General features: G+C 44.4%; 1 protein-coding gene across 3 annotated transcripts in view; it reads left to right on the top strand.

Moving 5' to 3' along the window:
* The first annotated feature begins 13 nt into the window (after nucleotides 1-13).
* LOC109883021 (ZZ-type zinc finger-containing protein 3-like) overlaps nucleotides 14-22,454 on the top strand; it is a 53,949-nt gene continuing 31,508 nt past the window's right edge. Inside the window, exons 1-4 of one of the 3 annotated variants that reach the window (XM_031806659.1) lie at nucleotides 14-2,058; nucleotides 2,185-3,863; nucleotides 15,788-18,392; nucleotides 20,556-20,694. In XM_031806659.1, coding sequence (XP_031662519.1) covers nucleotides 15,853-18,392; nucleotides 20,556-20,694 — 2,679 coding nt within the window. In that variant the 5' untranslated portion in view covers nucleotides 14-2,058; nucleotides 2,185-3,863; nucleotides 15,788-15,852. Of the gene's footprint in view, nucleotides 2,059-2,184; nucleotides 3,864-15,787; nucleotides 18,393-20,555; nucleotides 20,695-22,454 lie in introns of those variants that run through there. The other 2 variants (XM_031806657.1, XM_031806658.1) reach the window with 2 other exon arrangements.

Genomic DNA, 22,454 nt, shown 5'->3' with positions numbered 1-22,454 from the left:
CCCCCAACATCAGCCCCCTAACAGGAAACCCCCAACATCAGCCCCCTAACAGGAAACCCCCAACATCAGCCCCCTAACAGGAAACCCCCAACACCAACCCCTAACAGGACACCCCCAACATCAGCCCCCTAACAGGAAACCCCCAACACCAACCCCCTAACAGGAAACCCCCAACACCAACCCCTAACAGGAAACCCCCAACACCAACCCTGAGTAAAACTACAACTAAAGCATTTTATTTTGCACTTTACTTTTTATTTAAAAAGCGTTCGAACGAAGGATTTCCCTTCCTTGACCACCACAAAATGAACAGCCCTTCTTGACAACTGGGCGGAAGAATAAACATGTCTGAAAATGACATGATGACATGTTTCTACATAAATGTAGAAATATATAATTTCTAATTGCACTGTAGAATAATACCTGTGAACTGAGTCTGGTCATTTCCAGAACCAAGCATTTATTCATTTTGTTTGCAGGTTAAATTATTTTATTTTTTTCGTGAATGCAGCGTTTAAAAAAAAAATGCTTCTCTCTCTTGACCAAAATTGAGACAATGTCACTCTATATCAGGGATGGGAAACTTTAATGGGGGTGGGGGCCACAAAGAAATCGGAACTCATTATGAGGGGCCGTAATGGTTCATGGGCCTGCATACCCACATCCATACCCACACATGCAATCAGAGCCAGCCCTCTCCTTTTGGGGGCCCTGAGTGAAATTTTTATGACCCCCCCCCCCCCCCCCTCTTGCGAGCAAGACATTTTAGCGTCACCCTTCTTGACAGTGGAGAGAGAGAATGTATTGTTTTAGTTTATTTCCTGTAATTCTATACATTTTGCAGTTTTAAAGCAAGTTTGCTGCAATTCTACACATTTTGCCATGGGGCGGTGAGAACATTTTAAAATTTTATAACAAATTTCATGCAATTCTATTTTTTTTTTTTTTATGCAATGGGGCAGAGAGGACAAGTTTCAGTTTTACAGCTAATTCCCTGCAATTCTACACATTTTGCCATAGGGTGGAGATAAATGTCTGCAGTTTTTCATATGATATCTGAGTGAGAGTAATTAACAAAATCAACGGAGGCCCCCCTGGTCAGTAACTCGACCATGATTACTACAAATTTAGGTAGCTGGCTAGACTAATTTACCAATCAACATTTTTTTTTTTGCTGATATGGGCTAATTGAGTGGCTGTCAGTGACTTACATAACTGCTGATGCACAACCAACATTTTGAAATGACACCGTGGTGTATTCTACTATTCTACCTAGCAACAGTAAGTTGAGACCCCGACTGAGTTCCCTGGAGGGGGTTCTATATGATGTCACTCTTATGTTTTGTGTGTCGCAAACGACAAAAGAAGAATCACAATGCATCTAACTGTAGATATCAAAATTGTTCTCTTTTAATACATGTTCTAAGAAAATAACATATTGTTGAAGTGAATGGTTCTAAAAAGCTCAAGCGCTTACATTTTCCATAAAGTGACTGAAGAGAAATCTCCGTCCACACATTTTAAGAGACCCTCCTCTAGTTTGTAGGAAAAAATGTAGCTGTTTGTAAAAGTAAATTTCCTACAATGCTACAGATTTTGCCATACTGTGTTCTTGTGCTCTCTGGGCATAACAAAATCAATGGGGGCCCCATACCAAGACATCTTGGGAATTTTAAATTCTCCTGTTTTTTTTGGAGTGGCGGCAAGTGAATGGAAAAAAGGGAAACACTGCTAAGGATGTGTTTACACAGGCAGTCTAATTCTGATCTTTTGACCAATCAGATCAGGTATTTTGCCAATAATTGGTCAAAAGATCAGAATTGGGCTGCCTGTGTAAACTAAGTAGTCTCAGGAAGGATTTGTATGTTTTTTTTTAAATTGTTTTTTTACTATAGTCAGGTTAAGATACGTGGCATGTTCACACAATGTCTGATGTGTATTTGAATGTACTAGTGAGTCCAGGGGTGTATTCACTAGGATCTAAAAGGAAGGAAACGTGTAGGGACCCACCTATCTGAATTTGTCCAATATAAACTCTTGTTTCTGTTGTAAAACCTGGTGTGTGTTACCTAATGAATACACCCCTGGTGTACTACGGTCCCAGAACTTCCTTGTTATTTACCCCCCTGGTCTGGCCACCAGGGGGGTAAATAACAAGGAAGTTCTGGGACCGTAGTACACCAGGGGTGTATTCATGGATTAACTGTATACCAAATGGCACCCTATTCCCTAAATAGTGCACTGCTTTTGACCAGGGCCCCATGGGGCATAGTGTTCCATTTGGGAGGCACCTATATGATGTTAATATACTTTAAAAAAAATAGAATTTGTGGCTGGCAGGCATGCTTTAGAGGGGACCCCACTCACTCAGCCGGGGTTGGGGTCAATCCCATTTCAATTCAGGAAGTGAACTGAAATTCCAAATCAAATTTTACTCAAATGTGAGACAAATGTGGAATTGAAATGGGAATTGACCCCCAACCCTGACGTACAAATCATTTGAAAAAACTTGATGGCCACATGTCACATTAAATTACATGTAAGCTGCCCACTCACTGCATTATATGTACACAATGAATCACAAACTTCTGTGGCCATCTTTGTCTTTGAAATGTACAGAAATACATGACAAGCTTTCAAATCATAACATTCATCAGTTTTGTCAGTGGAAGAAAGCATTAACATGTGTATAAGGGCATGGTGTTGCCTTTTGGTATGTGGTCACTGAAGACCGAAGAAGCAATGTGAAGAATGCTGTAGGTATATGGAGTACTGCATCCTGATTTACTAAACTAAACACATCTGTTCTGATTCGGAATGGTTGATATGATTCTGGTTCTATTAAACACATCTGTTCTGATTCGGAATGGTTGATATGATTCTGGTTCTATTAAACACATCTGTTCTGATTCGGAATGGTTGATATGATTCTGGTTCTATTAAACACATCTGTTCTGATTCGGAATGGTTGATATGATTCTGGTTCTATTAAACACATCTGTTCTGATTCGGGAATGGTTGATATGATTCTGGTTCTATTAAACATCTGTTCTGATTTGGAATGGTTGATATCAAATCAAATTTATTTATATAGCCCTTCGTACATCAGCTGATATCTCAAAGTGCTGTACAGAAACCCAGCCTAAAACCCCAAACAGCAAGCAATGCAGGTGTAGAAGCACGGTATGATTCTGGTTCTATTAAACATCTGTTCTGATTCAGAATGGTTGATATGATTCTGGTTCTATTCAACACATCTGTTCTGATTCAGAATGGCTGATATGATTCTGGCTCTATAAAACACAAATGTTCTGATTCGGAATGGCTGATATGATTCTGGTTCTACGATTCTGTTAAACCCTGACGATGAAAGAACAGTGTAACACAGACATGATTTCTCTTCACCTGTTCGTTTACTCAGCAACTTAATTTTAATCCTATTTATTGCAGTGCATGTTATGGTTTTAAGATCAAAGTTGAACATTTTGTATGGAAATTTATGTTTAATTGAATTGCGTATCACAACATTTTGTTTTGTTCTACCAACTAATCGGAACATCTCTGAAATACTAATTTCATTATAAGCGTCACTTTATTTCTGGATTCTGACTAATAACATTATAGATATGGTAAGACTTGCAAGTGAGACAATGCATTGGTAGCCCGAGCTACACACAGTCTCGTCCAGGGGCAAAGATGTCTTTCCTGTTCTCCTTTCAACAGGAAAATGTAGTGTTTTATTTTGACAAGTTGTGGAACTAGGCAGAACACACACACACAACACACACACACACGGACCCCGTTGACTGGATAGAAAATATGTCTCCTGCCGAGTGTGGCAGCACACGATTTGCGGAAGTGAGGTGAGTGTAATTCTCTAGCTATCTTCACAAACCCATTTTTTCTTCTTCCAATAAACGATTTAGTCGGCCGTGATCAGAAGTGAAGCATAGACTTGCCATCTAATGAACAATTGTCGTGAAAAAGTCGACCAAATAGTGAGCCAGTTATGCTAATGCTTTAGGAAAGTTGTATCTAGCCGCTGTTAGCAAGCAGCAGCCTAGCCACAGAAGGAGCTATTCCCTTATTGCACATCTTTATCCTAGCTTTGTTATTACGAGTTTAGGCCACCCGCTAATGTCCATCAATTTAACGTTACCTACCAATGTTAAAGCTATGCGATTATCAACTCACTTACTTTAGTATTAATATAGCTTGTCAAATACTTGGAATATGCATAATAAACCATTACTCCTTAGCGAACCATTTATTTTAAGACTAGTAAGACTGATATATAATGTATATATTTAGTAAGACTGATATATATATATATATATAACTAGTAAATTCGGTAACTCCGGTGCGCCAATTGGCAATGTAACTAACCGCTAAGTGAGCTAGCTAACATTACTACTTTTATTTCATAAAAACAAATGTTTTTGTTATCCGGTCATTTGCTAACTTTTGCGAGGAATCAAACAAAACAAAAACGGATGAGAAGAGCAGAAATATGTTAAGAATAGCAACCAGTCTATGGTGCATAATGCATATCAGGGTGCGACCAAGCTGCTGTCTGCAGCCTTTTCTAACGGGTTGGTTAGCATGTGGGCTAACGGTTTGATACCGGCCAGTTTGCATTGGTAGGTAATAAGATGAACACACGACCACGGGGACTAGTTATCCGACTTCTCTTGTGAAATAGTAGCTACCGTATTTGGAGCGAGTTAAAGAACTACTTATTAAGACCCCTGCGCTTCAGTGTTGTCCAACTTGGGTCCTGTCGGCTGGAGTGCCATTACCGGGGATTTGGTGGAGGCAGTCCGGTCCTCTGAATGGAGATATATATATATATAGGGTGGAGAAGTAAAGATGATGGAGTGAGAACAAAAAACTAAACGAAATACTCCATTGTTTACTCTATTGAATTAGTGAAGTTAAAAATTAATTTATTTTATTTGGGGGGGGGGGGGTGTAGAGAGCTCTATGGGGGGGGGGGGGGGTGTAGAGAGCTCTATGGGGGGCGGGGTGTAGAGAGCTCTATGGGGGGGTGGTGGTGTGTAGAGAGCTCTATGGGGGGTGGTGTGTAGAGAGCTCTATGGGGGGGGGGGGGTGTAGAGAGCTCTATGGGGGGCGGGGTGTAGAGAGCTCTATGGGGGGGTGGTGGTGTGTAGAGAGCTCTATGGGGGGTGGTGTGTAGAGAGCTCTATGGGGGGGTGGTGTGGTGTATGTAGAGAGCTCTATGGGGGGGGGGTGTTGTGGTGTGTAGAGAGCTCTATGGGGGTGGTGTTGTGGTGTATGTAGAGAGCTCTATGGGGGGTGGTGTGTAGAGAGCTCTATGGGGGGCGGTGGTGTGTAGAGAGATCTATGGGGGGTGGTGTTGTGGTGTATGTAGAGAGCTCTATGGGGGGGGTGGTGTGTAGAGAGCTCTATGGAGGGCGGTGTGTAGAGAGCTCTATGGGGGGCTGTGTGTAGAGAGCTCTATGGGGGGCGGTGGTGTGTAGAGAGCTCTATGGGGGGTGGTGGTGTGTAGAGAGCTCTATGGGGGGTGGTGGTGTGTAGAGAGCTCTATGGGGAGTGGTGGTGTGTAGAGAGCTCTATGGGGAGTGTTGGTGTGTAGAGAGCTCTATGGGGGGTGGTGTGTAGAGAGCTCTATGGTTGGTGGTGTGTAGAGCTCTATGGGGGGTGGTGTGTAGAGCTCTATGGGGGGTAGTGGTGTGTAGAGCTCTATGGGGGGTAGTGGTGTGTAGAGCTCTATGGTTGGTGGTGTGTAGAGCTCTATGGGGGGTGGTGGTGTGTAGAGCTCTATGGGGGGTGGTGGTGTGTAGAGCTCTATGGGGGGTGGTGGTGTGTAGAGCTCTATGGGGGGTGGTGGTGTGTAGAGCTCTATGGGGGGGGTGGTGTGTAGAGCTCTATGGGGGGTGGTGGTGTGTAGAGCTCTATGGTTGGTGGTGTGTAGAGCTCTATGGGGGGTGGTGTGTAGAGCTCTATGGTTGGTGAGGAGTATGGAGCTCTATGGGGGGTGGTGGTGTGTAGAGCTCTATGGGGGGTGGTGGTGTGTAGAGCTCTATGGGGGGTGGTGGTGTGTAGAGCTCTATGGGGGGTGGTGGTGTGTAGAGCTCTATGGGGGGGGTGTAGAGCTCTATGGGGGTGGTGGGGTGTAGAGAGCTCTATGGGGGGTGGTGGTATGGTGTATGTAGAGAGCTCTATGGGGGGTGGTGTTGTGGTGTATGTAGAGAGCTCTATGGGGGGGTGGTGTGTAGAGAGCTCTATGGAGGGCGGTGTGTAGAGAGCTCTATGGGGGGCTGTGTGTAGAGAGCTCTATGGGGGGCGGTGGTGTGTAGAGAGCTCTATGGGGGGTGGTGGTGTGTAGAGAGCTCTATGGGGGTGGTGGTGTGTAGAGAGCTCTATGGGGAGTGGTGGTGTGTAGAGAGCTCTATGGGGAGTGTTGGTGTGTAGAGAGCTCTATGGGGGGTGGTGTGTAGAGAGCTCTATGGTTGGTGGTGTGTAGAGCTCTATGGGGGGTGGTGTGTAGAGCTCTATGGGGGGGGTGGTGTGTAGAGCTCTATGGGGGGGTGGTGGTGTGTAGAGCTCTATGGGGGGGGGTGTAGAGCTCTATGGGGGTGGTGGGGTGTAGAGAGCTCTATGGGGGGTGGTGGTATGGTGTATGTAGAGAGCTCTATGGGGGGTGGTGTTGTATGTAGAGAGCTCTATGGGGGGCGGTGGTGTGTAGAGAGCTCTATGGGGGGTGGTGGTGTGTAGAGAGCTCTATGGGGGGCGGGGTGTGTAGAGAGCTCTATGGGGGGTGGTGGTGTGTAGAGAGCTCTATGGGGGGGGTGTATGTAGAGAGCTCTATGGGGGGGGGGGGTGGTGTGAGTCAGCTCACATAAACATGTTTTAGGAAGGTTAGGTCTGAATGACAAGACAGTGCATTACATCATACCACAGGAAGGTAAAGAAATGAACACACACACAGACAGTACTCTGTTCTCTATTTTAAGACAGGCATCGTAATCAGTTATTGACCGATTAAGTGATGGATGTGTTCTACCTGGGTAGAGGAGGCAAAGGATGTGTTCTACCTGGGTAGAGGAGACAAATGATGTGTTCTACCTGGGTAGAGGAGGCAAAGGATGTGTTCTACCTGGGTAGAGGAGACAAAGGATGTGTTCCACCTGGGTAGAGGAGACAAAGGATGTGTTCCACCTGGGTAGAGGAGACAAAGGATGTGTTCTACCTGGGTAGAGGAGACAAAGTCCAGCCGGAGTCTGTCGAAGAACAAGAAGTCACCAAACCACAGAAGATTAAAATATGTGGTTTTTGGTGATGGCTTTATGGGAAAGCTAGCAACTTGTAAACAATTACCCATTTCTATAAGCAAGTCATATTTTTATAGTAGTGTTAAATAATAAACATTGGCTGTTAAGTAAATTATATTATGATTGTTGCCTCCCGTTTTAAGTTTATTTATGGTAAGGACGTTTGTGTTTGATAATTATTAGGTGGAGGTCCTAGCTACAGTGGTATTTTCAACCTAGCTTTTAGCTAGCTACAGTGATGCCTTCAACCTAGCCTAGCTTTTAGCTAGCTACAGTATATTATTTTCAACCTAGCCTAGCTTTTAGCTAGCTACAGTGGTTTCTTCAACCTAGCCTAGCTTTTAGCTTGCTACAGTGGTATCTTCAACCTAGCCTAGCTTTTAGCTTGCTACAGTGGTATCTTCAACCTAGCCTAGCTTTTAGCTTGCTACAGTGGTATCTTCAACCTAGCCTAGCTTTTAGCTAGCTACAGTATAATTTTCAACCTAGCCTAGCTTTTAGCTAGTTACAGTGGTATCGTCAACCTAGCGTAGCTTTTAGCTAGCTGCTCTGCAGTGTAAGCTAGCTTGACTTGATAGAAAGTTAGTTACTTGTTTCTCTAACATTTATTATCATCTTAGTCTGCGTTCCAAGATGGCATAGCAGTTCAGACGTCTTTTGTCCTCGTCTTGTCGTGTCCCGTATATATATATATATATATATATATATATATATATATATATATATATATATATATATATATTTACAACTTTTTTCACATACATTTTTTTAAATTTTCCATCAACTCATCTTCAAAACACTCTCCTGCAACCCGCCTCACCAATTTATATTTATAAAAAAGTATTATTTACCTCAAATCTGTAATCCTCCAAGAAGCTAGCCAGAAACTCCAAGAAGCTAGCCAGAAACTAGCCAGGAGCTAGCCCAGAAGCTAGTTCAGAAGCTAGTTAGCTTCTTTACTGGCAAATCGTTAGTATTCAGCTAACCACGGTTTGTGGTCATCAGCTATCCTTTAGCTCGAAAATCTATCGCCAGTTTTGTACGGCGCAGCGCGGCTCGGCAGGGAACATACCGGACCAATTTTTCTCTCCATGTCCCTGGATTTCAACCGCTAACTCTGGACATTCATACCTGGATCTCACAGCTAGCTAGCTGCTATCTGTGTGACTATCGGCTTTCGTCGATTCCGGAGCAAACATCAATTATTCCGGAGCTAGCCAGCTCCGTCGATCACTCCTGAGTTCCATCAATCACTCCTGGGCTGCAGTCACCTATCCGGACCCGTTTTACTGCCTACGCGGAGCCCCACCGGGCCTTCACAACTGGACTGCCGACGTTATCTACCCGAAGGAGTTATCCGGCTGGCTCCTCCGTCGCGACGTTACCTGAACGCCCATCTGCGGCCTGCTAACTGTTAGCTGTCTTATCGGCTGCTATCTGAATAGACAATCGGACAATTTATTTATTTATTTTTATTATTATGTTTTCTTCTTGGGCCTCTATAACTATATCTATTTTTTTGTTGTTGTTGTGTGATTTGGATTAATCCCCTCTACCACACGGAACCCCACTAATCTGCTGACGGAACGCAAGCTAATAACAGACCTCCATCCTATGCTAGCTTGCTACCGATGGCCGTGCTAGCTGTCTAAATCGCTGTGACCCCCAACCAACCTCTCCACGCACCGGATCACTCGACTAAGCATGCCTCTCCTTAATGTCAATATGCCTTGTCCATTGCTGTTCTGGTTAGTGTTTATTGGCTTATTTCACTGTAGAGCCTCTAGTCCTGCTCACTATACCTTATCCAACCTATCCAACCTATTAGTTCCACCACCTACACATGCAATGACATCTCCTGGTTTCAATGATGTTTCTAGAGACAATATCTCTCTCTTCATCACTCAATACCTAGGTTTACCTCCACTGTATTCACATCCTACCATACCTTTGTCTGTACATTATACCTTGATGCTATTTTATCGCCCCCAGAAACCTTCTTTTACTCTCTGTTCCAGACGTTCTAGACAACCAATTCTTATTGCTTTTAGCCGCACCCTTATTCTACTCCTCCTATGTTCCTCTGGCGATGTAGAGGTGAATCCAGGCCCTGCAGTGCCTAGCTCCACTCCTATTCCCCAAGCGCTCTCTTTTGAAGACTTCTGTAACCGTAATAGCCTTGGTTTCATGCATGTTAACATTAGAAGCCTCCTCCCTAAGTTTGTTCTATTCACTGCTTTAGCACACTCTGCCAACCCGGATGTTCTAGCTGTGTCTGAATCCTGGCTTAGGAAGACCACCAAAAATTCTGAAATTTTAATTCCAAACGACAACATTTTCAGACAAGATAGAACTGCCAAAGGGGGCAGTGTTGCAATCTACTGCAAAGATAGCCTGCAGAGTTCTGTCCTACTATCCAGGTCTGTACCCAAACAATTTGAACTTCTACTTTTAAAAATCCAACTCTCTAAAAACAAATCTCTCACCGTTGCCGCCTGTTATAGACCACCCTCTGCCCCCAGCTGTGCTCTGGACACCATATGTGAACTGATTGCCCCCCATCTATCTTCAGAGCTTGTGCTGCTAGGCGACCTAAACTGGAACATGCTTAACACCCCAGCCATCCTACAATCTAAACTTGATGCCCTCAATCTCACACAAATTATCAATGAACCTACCAGGTACCTCCCCAAAGCCTTAAACACGGGCACCCTCATAAATATCATCCTAACCAACTTGCCCTCTAAATACACCTCTGCTGTCTTCAACCAAGATCTCAGCGATCACTGCCTCAGTGAAACACTTCCCTGAAACACTTCAGCGAGCAGGCCTTTCTAATCGACCTGGCCGGGGTATCCTGGAAGGATATTGATCTCATCCCGTCAGTAGAGGATGCCTGGATATTCTTTAAAAATGCCTTCCTAACCATCTTAAATAAACATGCCCCATTCAAGACATTTAGAACCAGGAACAGATATAGCCCTTGGTTCTCCCCAGACCTGACTGCCCTTAACCAACACAAAAACATCCTATGGCGTTCTGCATTAGCATCGAACAGCCCCCTTGATATGCAGCTGTTCAGGGAAGCTAGAAACCATTATACACAGGCAGTTAGAAAAGCCAAGGCTAGCTTTTTCAAGCAGAAATGTGCTTCCTGCAACACTAACTCAAAAAAGTTCTGGGACACTGTAAAGTCCATTGAGAATAAGAACACCTCCTCCCAGCTGCCCACTGCACTGAAGATAGGAAACACTGTCACCACTGATAAATCCACCATAATTGAGAATTTCAATAAGCATTTTTCTACGGCTGGCCATGCTTTCCACCTGGCTACTCCTACCCCGGTCAACAGTACTGCACCCCCAACAACAACTCGCCCAAGCCTTCCCCATTTCTCCTTCTCCCAAATCCGTTCAGCTGATGTTCTGAAAGAGCTGCAAAATCTGGACCCCTACAAATCAGCTGGGCTAGACAATCTGGACCCTTTCTTTCTAAAATTATCTGCCGAAATTGTTTCCACCCCTATTACTAGCCTGTTCAACCTCTCTTTCGTGTCGTCTGAGATTCCCAAAGATTGGAAAGCAGCTGCAGTCATCCCCCTCTTCAAAGGGGGGGACACTCTTGACCCAAACTGCTACAGACCTATATCTATCCTACCAGGCCTTTCTAAGGTCTTCGAAAGCCAAGTCAACAAACAGATTACCGACCATTTCGAATCTCACCATACCTTCTCTGCTATGCAATCTGGTTTCCGAGCTGGTCATGGGTGCACCTCAGCCACGCTCAAGGTCCTGAACTATATCATAACTGCCATCGATAAGAAACATTACTGTGCAGCTGTATTCATTGATCTGGCCAAGGCTTTCGACTCTGTCAATCACCACATCCTCATCGGCAGACTCGACAGCCTTGGTTTCTCAAATGATTGCCTCGCCTGGTTCACCAACTACTTCTCTGATAGAGTTCAGTGTGTCAAATTGGAGGGTCTGCTCTCCGGAACTCTGGCAGTCTCTATGGGGGTGCCACAGGGTTCAATTCTTGGACCGACTCTCTTCTCTGTATATATCAATGAGGTCGCTCTTGCTGCTGGTGAGTCTCTGATCCACCTCTACGCAGACGACACCATTCTGTATAATTCTGGCCCTTCTTTGGACACTGTGTTAACAACCCTCCAGGCAAGCTTCAATGCCATACAACTCTCCTTCCGTGGCCTCCAATTGCTCTTAAATACAAGTAAAACTAAATGCATGCTCTTCAACCGATCGCTACCTGCACCTACCCGCCTGTCCAACATCACTACTCTGGACGGCTCTGACTTAGAATACGTGGACAACTACAAATACTTAGGTGTCTGGTTAGACTGTAAACTCTCCTTCCAGACCCATATCAAACATCTCCAATCCAAAGTTAAATCTAGAATTGGCTTCCTATTTCACAACAAAGCATCCTTCACTCATGCTGCCAAACATACCCTTGTAAAACTGACCATCCTACCAATCCTCGACTTTGGCGATGTCATTTACAAAATAGCCTCCAATACCCTACTCAACAAATTGGATGCAGTCTATCACAGTGCAATCCGTTTTGTCACCAAAGCCCCATATACTGCCCACCATTGCGACCTGTACGCTCTCGTTGGCTGGCCCTCGCTTCATACTCGTCGCCAAACCCACTGGCTACATGTCATCTACAAGACCCTGCTAGGTAAAGTCCCCCCTTATCTCAGCTCGCTGGTCACCATAGCATCCTCCACCTGTAGCACACGCTCCAGCAGGTATATCTCTCTAGTCACCCCCAAAACCAATGATTTCTTTTGGCCGCCTCTCCTTCCAGTTCTCTGCTGCCAATGACTGGAACGAACTACAAAAATCTCTGAAACTGGAAACACTTATCTCCCTCACTAGCTTTAAGCAGGTATATCTCTCTAGTCACCCCCAAAACCAATGATTTCTTTTGGCCGCCTCTCCTTCCAGTTCTCTGCTGCCAATGACTGGAACGAACTACAAAAATCTCTGAAACTGGAAACACTTATCTCCCTCACTAGCTTTAAGCACCAACTGTCAGAGCAGCTCACAGATTACTGCACCTGTACATAGCCCACCTATAATTTAGCCCAAACAACTACCTCTTTCCCTACTGTATTTAATTAATTTATTTTGCTCCTTTGCACCCCATTATTTTTATTTCTACTTTGCACATTCTTCCATTGCAAATCTACCATTCCAGTGTTTTACTTGCTATATTGTATTTACTTTGCCACCATGGCCTTTTTTGCCTTTACCTCCCTTCTCACCTCATTTGCTCACATCGTATATAGACTTGTTTATACTGTATTATTGACTGTATGTTTGTTTTACTCCATGTGTAACTCTGTGTCGTTGTATCTGTCGAACTGCTTTGCTTTATCTTGGCCAGGTCGCAATTGTAAATGAGAACTTGTTCTCAACTTGCCTACCTGGTTAAATAAAGGTGTTCTCAACTGGCCTACCTGGTTAAATAAAGGTGTTCTCAACTAGCCTACCTGGTTAAATAAAGGTGTTCTCAACTAGCCTACCTGGTTAAATAAAGGTGAAATAAATAAATAAATAATAATAAAACAATGTTTGTCTTGAATGAAAAGTTAACATCTCCCTAAATAAATGCTCTCTGACGGGAGACTAGGCTGTCCAGTAGTGGAATAAACTTGCATGAAGGTCACGATGTAAACGGGGGCATCAGATTACTAACGTTTTTCAAATGCAGTGGTTTTTAACGTCTGAGAGCGAGAGATAAGAGTATCTGTCCCAAATGACACCCTATTCCCTATATAGTGCACTTAGCCCTATGGCTAAGTAGTGCTATATAGGGAATAGGGTACCATTTGGGATGTGACCTAGTGTTCCCCCAGACAGACAGAGCACTCACAGCTGAAGCATCAAAGATGGGCTGACATTTGATTCTCTTTGAATTGGCAAGAGATGAAAGATACTGCCCTGCCCTTATTCACCCTCTGTCAATATACAGTTGAAGTCAGAAGTTTACATACACCTTAGACAAATACATTTAAACTCAGTTTTTCACATTTCCTGACATTTAATCCTAGGAAAAATGTCCTGTTTTAGGTCAGTTAGGATCACCACTTTATTTTAAGAATGTGGAATGTCAGAATAATAGTAGAAAGAATAATTTATTTCAGCTTTTATTTCTTTCATCACATTCCCAGTAGGTCAGAAGTTTACATACACTCAATTAGTATTTGGTAGCATTGCCTTTAAATTGTTTAACTCGGGGCAAACGTTTCGGGTAGCCTTCCACAAGCTTCCCACAATAAGTTGGGTGAATTTTGGCCCATTTCTCCTGACAGAGCTGGTGTAACTGAGTCAGGTTTGTAGGCCTCCTTGCTTGCACATGCTTTTTCAGTTCTGCCCACACATTTTCTATAGGATTTTCTATAGGGCTTTATGATGGCCACTCCAATACCTTGACTTTGTTGTCCTTAAGCCATTTTGCCACAACTTTAGAAGTATGCTTGGGGTCATTGTCCATTTGGAAGACCCACTTGCGACCAAGCTTTAACTTCCTGACTGATGTCTTGAGGTGTTGCTTATATATTTCCACATAATTGTCCTTCCTCATGATATCATCTATTTTGTGAAGTGCACCAGTCCCTTCTGCAGCAAAGCACCCCCACAACATGATGCTGCCACCCCCGTGCTTCACGGTTGGGATGGTGTTCTTCGGCTTGCAAGTCTCCCCCTTTTTCCTCCAAACATAACGATGGTTATTATGGACAAACAGTTCTATTTTTGTTTACCAGACCAGAGGACATTTCTCCAAAAAGTACGATCTTTGTTCCCATGTGTAGTTGCAAACTGTAGTCTGGCTTTTTTTTATGGTGGCTTTGGAGCAGTGGCTTCTTCCTTGCTGAGCGGCCTTTCAGGTTATGTTGATATAGGACTCATTTTACTGTGGATATAGATACTTTTGTACCTGTTTTCCCCGGGATCTTCACAAGGTCATTTGCTGTTGTTCTGGGATTGATTTGCACTTTTCACACCAAAGTACATTCATCTCTAGGAGACAGAACACGTCTCTTTCCTGAGCGGTATGACGGCTGCTTGGTCCCATGGTGTTTATACTTACGTACTATTGTTTGTACAGATGATCGTGGTACCTTCAGGTGTTTGGAAATTGCTCCCAAGGATGAACCAGACTTGTAGAGGTCTACAATTTGTTTTCTGAGGTCTTGGCTGATTTCTTTAGATTTTCCCATGATGTCAAGCAAAGAGGCACTGAGTTTGAAGGTAGGCCTTGAAATACATCCACAGGTACACTTCCAATTGACTCAAATGATGTCAATTAGCCTATCAGAATCTTCTAAATCCATTACATCATTTTCGGGAATTTTCCAAGATGTTTAAAGGCACAGTCAACTTAGTGTATGAAAACTTCTGATTCACTGGAATTGTGATTAAGTGAAATAATCTGTCTGTAATCAATTGTTGGAAATGTACTTGTGTCATGCACAAAGTAGATGTCCTAACCGACTTGCCAGAACTATAGTTTTTTAACAAGAAATGTATGGAGTGGTTTGACAAAACAAGTTTTAATGACACAAACTAAGTGTATGTAAACTTCCGACTTCAACTGTATCATCTCTGATTCTCTTACCTTATTGCCAGTCTGTCAGTATAGCATCTCCTAATGCTGAACCTTATTGCCAGTCTGTCAGTATAGCATCTCCTAATGCTGAACCTTATTGCCAGTCTGTCAGTATAGCATCTCCTAATGCTGAACCTTATTCATCCTCTGTCAGTATAGCATCTCCTAATGCTGAACCTTATTCATCCTCTGTCAGTATAGCATCTCCTAATGCTGAACCTTATTCATCCTCTGTCAGTATAGCATCTCCTAACACTGAACCTTATTCATCCTCTGTCAGTATAGCATCTCCCAACACTGAACCTTATTCATCCTCTGTCAGTATAGCATCTCCCAACGCTGAACCTTAATCCCAGTTTGTCAGTATAGATTCTCCCAACGCTGAACCTTATTCCCAGTCTGTCAGTATAGCATCTCCCAACGCTGAACCTTATTCATCCTCTGTCAGTATAGCATCTCCAAACACTGAACCTTATTCATCCTCTGTCAGTATAGCATCTCCCAACACTGAAACTTATTCATCCTCTGTCAGTATAGCATCTCCCAACGCTGAACCTTAATCCCAGTCTGTCAGTATAGCATCTCCTAATGCTGAACCTTATTCATCCTCTGTCAGTATAGCATCTCCTAATGCTGAACCTTATTCATCCTCTTGTCAGTACAGCATCTCCTAATGCTGAACCTTATTCATCCTCTGTCAGTATAGCATCTCCCAACGCTGAACCTTATTCATCCTCTTGTCAGTACAGCATCTCCTAATGCTGAATCTGGTTCATGGATAATGGATCCCTTATGAAGCTTTATAACCTCTGTCTCCTCTATGCTCCCAGGTGCCCCACTTCTGTAGCAGAGGAGCGAGCAGCACGATGATACGACAGTAGCCTCTCGCCGTAGCATGGCCGCGTCACGTTCCACGCGCGTCACAAGGTCATCGGTCGGGCTCAATGGATTGGACGAGAACTTCTGTGGCCGAACCCTCAGGAATCGCAGTATCGCCCAGCCGGAGGAGTGTCAGGGGTCACCTCTCCCCGGCAGCAGGGCCCCACGCTCTCCCAAGAAGAGACAAGATGACCAGGCCGGGGCCTCAGAGAAGCCTGGGGGTCACCAGGGAAAGGTAGCCCACCACAAGGCCACCTTAGTGGACGGGGAGACATGGGCAAGCCCCAGGAAGAGGGTCCTGTTCTGCTCAGAGAGAGAGGGGGTTGGGGGTTCGGAGAAGGCTGAGAACTGTGAAGGGAGGGATGCCTCGCCGCTCCTCAAAAGGGCCAAACGGTGCTTCCGCTCTGGGGAGTCGCATGGATCCAAGGATGGCCTCCCGTCTGCGCCCCCCATGCCCGTCATCCCCGCCTCCCCCTGTGCCCCCTTAACGACTGTCAAGGAGAACAGTGAAGGGGGTGACCTGCTCAGACAAAACTCCACCGCAGCCTCACCTTCCTCTTCTTCACCTGACCTCAACAAGGAGGAAGGAGAGGAGGAGGAGGAGGATGACGGCCATGTTCAGCAGCTCCTTAACTCCAACTCCCATAAGTCCTGTATCGGGCTGGGGCAGACCAGCAGTATCCCTGATGCTCAGACAAACTCCCTGTGTCTCAGCGCTGCCTCCAACACCACCTGTCCCGGTCCAGCAGTGCTGAACGGCAGCCAGAGGGGGGCACCCTGCCCCTCGCTCCCAGACCCCATAGTGCCTTGTAGAAACTATGATCCTGGGCAGGAGGAAGGTAAAGACTCTGATCCTGGGCAGGAGGAAGGGGGTAAAGACACTGATCCTGGGCAGGAGGAAGAGTGTAAAGACTCTGATCCTGGGCAGGAGGAGGAGGGTGAAGACTCTGATCCTGGGCGGGAGGAGGAGGGTGAAGACTCTGATCCTGGGCAGGAGGAGGAGGGTGAAGACTCTGATCCTGGGCAGGAGGAAGAGTGTAAGGACTCTGATCCTGGGCAGGAGGAAGAGTGTAAAGACTCCGATCCTGGGCAGGAGGAGGGGGGTAAAGACTCTGATCCTGGGCAGGAGGAAGAATGTAAAGACTCTGATCCTGGGCAGGAGGAGGAGGGTGAAGACTCTGATCCTGGGCAGGAGGAAGAGTGTAAGGACTCTGATCCTGGGCAGGAGGAAGAGTGTAAAGACTCTGATCCTGGGCAGGAGGAGGGGGGTAAAGACTCTGATCCTGGGCAGGAGGAAGAGTGTAAAGAGTCTGATCCTGGGCAGGAGGAAGAGTGTAAGGACTCTGATCCTGGGCAGGAGGAAGAGTGTAAAGACTCCGATCCTGGGCAGGAGGAGGGGGGTAAAGACTCTGATCCTGGGCAGGAGGAAGAGTGTAAAGACTCTGATCCTGGGCAGGAGGAAGAGTGTAAAGACTCTGATCCTGGGCAGGAGGAAGAGTGTAAAGACTCTGATCCTGGGCAGGAGGAAGAGTGTAAAGACTCTGATCCTGGGCAGGAGGAGGAGGGTAAAGACTCTGATCCTGGGCAGGAGGAAGAGTGTAAAGACTCTGATCCTGGGCAGGAGGAAGAGTGTAAAGACTCTGATCCTGGGCAGGAGGAAGAGTGTAAAGACTCTGATCCTGGGCAGGAGGAGGAGGGTGAAGACTCTGATCCTGGGCAGGAGGAGGAGGGTAAAGACTCTGATCCTGGGCAGGAGGAGGAGGGTGAAGACTCTGGGGAGTGTCCTGCTCCTCTTCTGGCCTCCTTTGAGGAGGACTCCTCTACTCCCCACCTGTCTGTCAGAGAAGAGGAGGTGGATGTAGTGGGGTACTCAGTGTGTCGGGAGGAAGTGGTGACAGCGACCGAGGAGGAGGTGGAAGTGACACCGACCGAGGAGGAGGAGAGTTGCGGCGGGGGAATTAACGGATGGTCGTTCACGCCGCTGGTGGTGCAGAACACTGTTGCCACCAGCATCATCATCAACAACAATATCATCAACAACAACATCAACAACGTAAACAACAATAACTCAGGAGAATTCACAATGCCACTGCTAGCCCCCCCAACACGCTCAGACCCACCCTGCACCCCCTCTATCTCCAGCACCTCGCCCCCCTCCTTCACAGAGCCCCACGAACACAGGTACACCCTGAGGACTTCGCCCCGTAGGGCGGCCTGCGGCGGGGGCAAGGCTGTGGCCCCCTGCTCCTCTCCCAGGTACCCTCTGAGGGAGGGGGTGGAGGCTGGGAGAGAGCTGGTCGCTACTCCTACCCTCTCCTCATGCTCCAGTATCCAGGCCAGTGAGGGGTCTCTCCTGTCTCCCCCGTCTGTCCCCATGGAGCAGGGGAACGGTGGGGCCAGAAGGGACAGGGTAGGATGGGACAGTATGGGCCATGGGGAGCTCTGTGAGACCAGGGGAGGCCTAGAGGAGGTTCCAGGAGGAGGAAGTCAACAGGAGGACGACCCAGACGTGTATTACTTTGAGTCAGATCACCTGACCCTCAAACATAACAAAGAGTACGTAGTGGGAGTTTATGGGATTATATATATATATATATATACAGTCGTGGCCAAATGTTTTGAGAATGACACAAATATTAATTTCCACAAAGTTTGCTGCTTCAGTGTCTTTAGATATTTTTGTCAGATGTTACTATGGATACTGAAGTATAATTACAAGCATTTCATAAGTGTCAAAGGCTTTTATTGACAATTACATGAAGTTGATGCAAAGAGTCAATATTTTCAGTGTTGACCCTTCTTTTTCAAGATCTCTGCAATCTGCCCTGACAATGCTGTCAATTAACTTCTGGGCCACATCCTGAATGATGGCAGCCTATTCTTGCATAATCAATGCTTGGAGTCTGTCAGAATTTGTGGGTTTTTGTTTGTTCATCCTCCTCTTGAGGATTGACCACAAGTTCTCAATTGGATTGAAGTCTGGGGAGTTTCCTGGCCATGGACCCAAAATATCGATGTTTTGTTCCCCGAGCCACCTAGTTATTACTTTTGCCTTATGGCAAGGTGCTCCATCATGCTGGAAAAGGCATTGTTAATAACCAAACTGTTCCTGGATGGTTGGGAGAAGTTGCTCTCGGAGGATGTGTTGGTACCATTCTTTATTCATGGCTGTGTTCTTAGGCAAAACTGAGTGCGCCCACACTCTTGGCTGAGAAGCAACTCCACACATGAATGGTCTCAGGATGCTTTACTGTTGGCATGACACAGGACTGATGGTAGCCCTCACCTTGTCTTCTCCGGACAAGCTTTTTTCCGGATGCCCCAAACAATCGGAAAGGGGATTCATCAGATAAAAGGACTTTGCCCCCGTCCTCAGCAGTCCAATCCCTGCACCTTTTGCAGAATATCAGTCTGTCCCTGATGTTTTTCCTGGAGAGAAGTGGCTTCTTTGCTGCCCTTCTTGACACCAGGTCATCCTCCAAAAGTCTTTGCCTCACTGTGCGTGCAGATGCACTCACACCTGCCTGCTGCCATTCCTGAGCTCTGTACTGATGGTGCCCCGATCCCACAGCTGAATCAACATTAGGAGACGGTCCTGGTGCTTGCTGAACTTTCTTGGGCACCCTGAAGCCTTCTTCACAACAATTGAACCGCTCTCCTTGCAGTTCTTGATGATCCGATGAATCGTTGATTTAGTTGCAATCTTACTGGCAGCAATATCCTTGCCTGTGAAGCCCTTTTTGTGCAAAGCAATGATGACGGCACGTGTTTCCTTGCAGGTAACCATGGTTGACAGAGGAAGAATAATGATTCCAAGCACCACCCTCCTTTTGAAGCTTCCAGTCTGTTATTCAAAGAGTGATCTCCAGCCTTGTCCTCGTCAACACTCACACCTGTGTTAACGAGAGAATCACTGACATGATGTCAGCTGGTCCTTTTGTGGCAGGCCTGAAATGCAGTGGAAATGTTTTTGGGGGATTCAGTTCATTTGCATGGCAAAGGGCGACTTTGCAATTCATCTGATCACTCTTCATAACATTCTGGAGTATATACAAACTGAGGCAGCAGACTTAGAAAATTAATATTTGTGTCATTCTCAAAACTTTTGGCTACGACTGTGTATGTGTATATATATGTATGTATGTGTATATATATATGTATGTATGTGTATATATGTGTGTATGTATGTATGTGTGTATGTATGTATGTGTGTATGTATGTATGTGTATATATGTGTGTATGTATGTATGTGTGTATGTATGTATGTGTATATATATGTGTGTATGTATGTATGTATGTGTATATATGTGTATATATATGTGTGTATGTGTGTATATATATGTATGTATGTGTATATATGTGTATATATGTGTGTATGTGTGTATGTATGTGTATATATATATATACACATACATACACACATATATATATATATATACACACACAGACACACACACAGTGAGGAGGAGGATGGAGTGGGAGAGAGGAGGGAGTGTTTCCTGTTTTGGGACACAGACACAGCCTACCTCTGATCTGTTTCCTGTTTACATACATGCTGCTGTCTGTTTCTCCCATAGTGTGGATCCCTCTTAAATGGCACCCTATTCCCTATAATATAGTGCACTACTTTTGACCAGGGTACCAATTGGGACCTATCCTGAGTTAATAATGTATTGTTGGATTCCCTGATGCATGTTGTCCTCTCTCCCCGTCCACCAGTTACCAGAGGTTACTCCAGACTGTAGGAGTGTTGGAGGCCCAGAGAACTCAGAGTATACGGGACTTGGAGCGTCTGGCCAGACAGCAGAGAAAAGCTCTCCGAGACCCCGTCAGCTTTGTGGAGCAGCTGCAGAAACAGGTACTGTACTTTACACAATAGGTTACAGCCTGTTATAACAGGTATATGTAGCATTATAACTCTAACCCTGCAGAAACAGGTAGTATACTGTATGAGCGCTGTAGTAATAGTAACCCTCACCTGCAGAACCAGGTATATAATATGGTTATAACAGGTATATAGTGTGGTTATAACAGGTATATAATGTGGTTATAACAGGTATATAATGTGGTTATAACAGGTATATAATATGGTTATAACAGGTATAATAATGTGGTTATAGCAGGTATATAATATGGTTATAACAGGTATATAATGTGGTTATAACAGGTATATAATGTGGTTATAACAGGTATATAATGTGGTTATAACAGGTATATAATGTGGTTATAACAGGTATATAATATGGTTATACCAGGTATATAATGCTGTTGTGATGGGTATAATGTGGTTATAGCAGGTATATAATATGGTTATAACAGGTATATAATATGGTATAACAGGTATATAATATGGTTATAACAGGTATATAATATGGTTATAACAGGTATATAATATGGTTATAATGTGGTTATAGCAGGTATATAATGTGGTTATAACAGGTATATAATGTGGTTATAACAGGTATATAATGTGGTTATAACAGGTATATAATATGGTTATAACAGGTATATAATGTGGTTATAACAGGTATATAATGTGGTTATAATGTGGTTATAGCAGGTATATAATGTGGTTATAACAGGTATATTATGTGGTTATAATGTGGTTATATCAGGTATATAATGTGGTTATATCAGGTATATAATGTGGTTATATCAGGTATCGAATATGGTTATAGCAGGTATATAATATGGTTATAACAGGTATATAATGTGGTTATAACAGGTATATAATGTGGTTATAACAGGTATATAATGTGGTTATAACAGGTATATAATGTGGTTATAACAGGTATATAATATGGTTATATCAGGTATCGAATATGGTTATAACAGGTATATAATGTGGTTATAACAGGTATATAATGTGGTTATAATGTGGTTATAGCAGGTATATAATGTGGTTATAACAGGTATATTATGTGGTTATAACAGGTATATAATGTGGTTATAACAGGTATATAATGTGGTTATAACAGGTATATAATGTGGTTATAACAGGTATATAATGTGGTTGTGATATGGTTGTATCGTCTCTCTCTGTCTCTCTCTGTCTCTCTCTCTGTCTCTGTGTCTCTCTCTCTCTCTCTCTCTCTCTCTCTGTCTCTCTCTCTCTGTGTCTCTCTCTCTCTCTCTCTCTGTCACTCACTCACTCACTCACTCATTCACTCACTCAATCACAATTCAATTCAATTGAAGGGCTTTATTGGCAGGAAAAACATATTATGTTTACATTGCCAAAGCAAGTGAAATAGATAATAAACATTACACTCACAATAGTCATGTCAAATGTCATTATGTCTATATCCAGTGTTGTAACGATGTGCAAATAGTTCCAGTACAAAAGGGTAAATAAACATAAATATCTCCCTCTCCAATTTAAAAAGAAATCTCGATCCAGAATTCATACACTGATCTAAACGACAAGGCTTTCTTATACATATACAAGAGGCTGTCGCCCCAGGTGACAGTCGCCCCAGGTGACAGTCGCCCCAGGTGACAGTCGCCCCAGGTGGTTCAACATGGCAGCTCTCAGCTGCTCGTCTTGGCTGTAAAGCCTTGATCTGACAAAGTAGAACGTTAGGCCAAAGGCTACTTTCGAGGAACTAGTTCACATGT

The sequence above is a fragment of the Oncorhynchus kisutch genome, linkage group LG27 (assembly GCF_002021735.2).
Source record: "Oncorhynchus kisutch isolate 150728-3 linkage group LG27, Okis_V2, whole genome shotgun sequence".
Classification (NCBI taxonomy): domain Eukaryota; kingdom Metazoa; phylum Chordata; class Actinopteri; order Salmoniformes; family Salmonidae; genus Oncorhynchus; species Oncorhynchus kisutch.
Note: the sequence above shows the minus strand (reverse complement) of the source record. Positions and strands in the feature narration are given on the sequence as shown.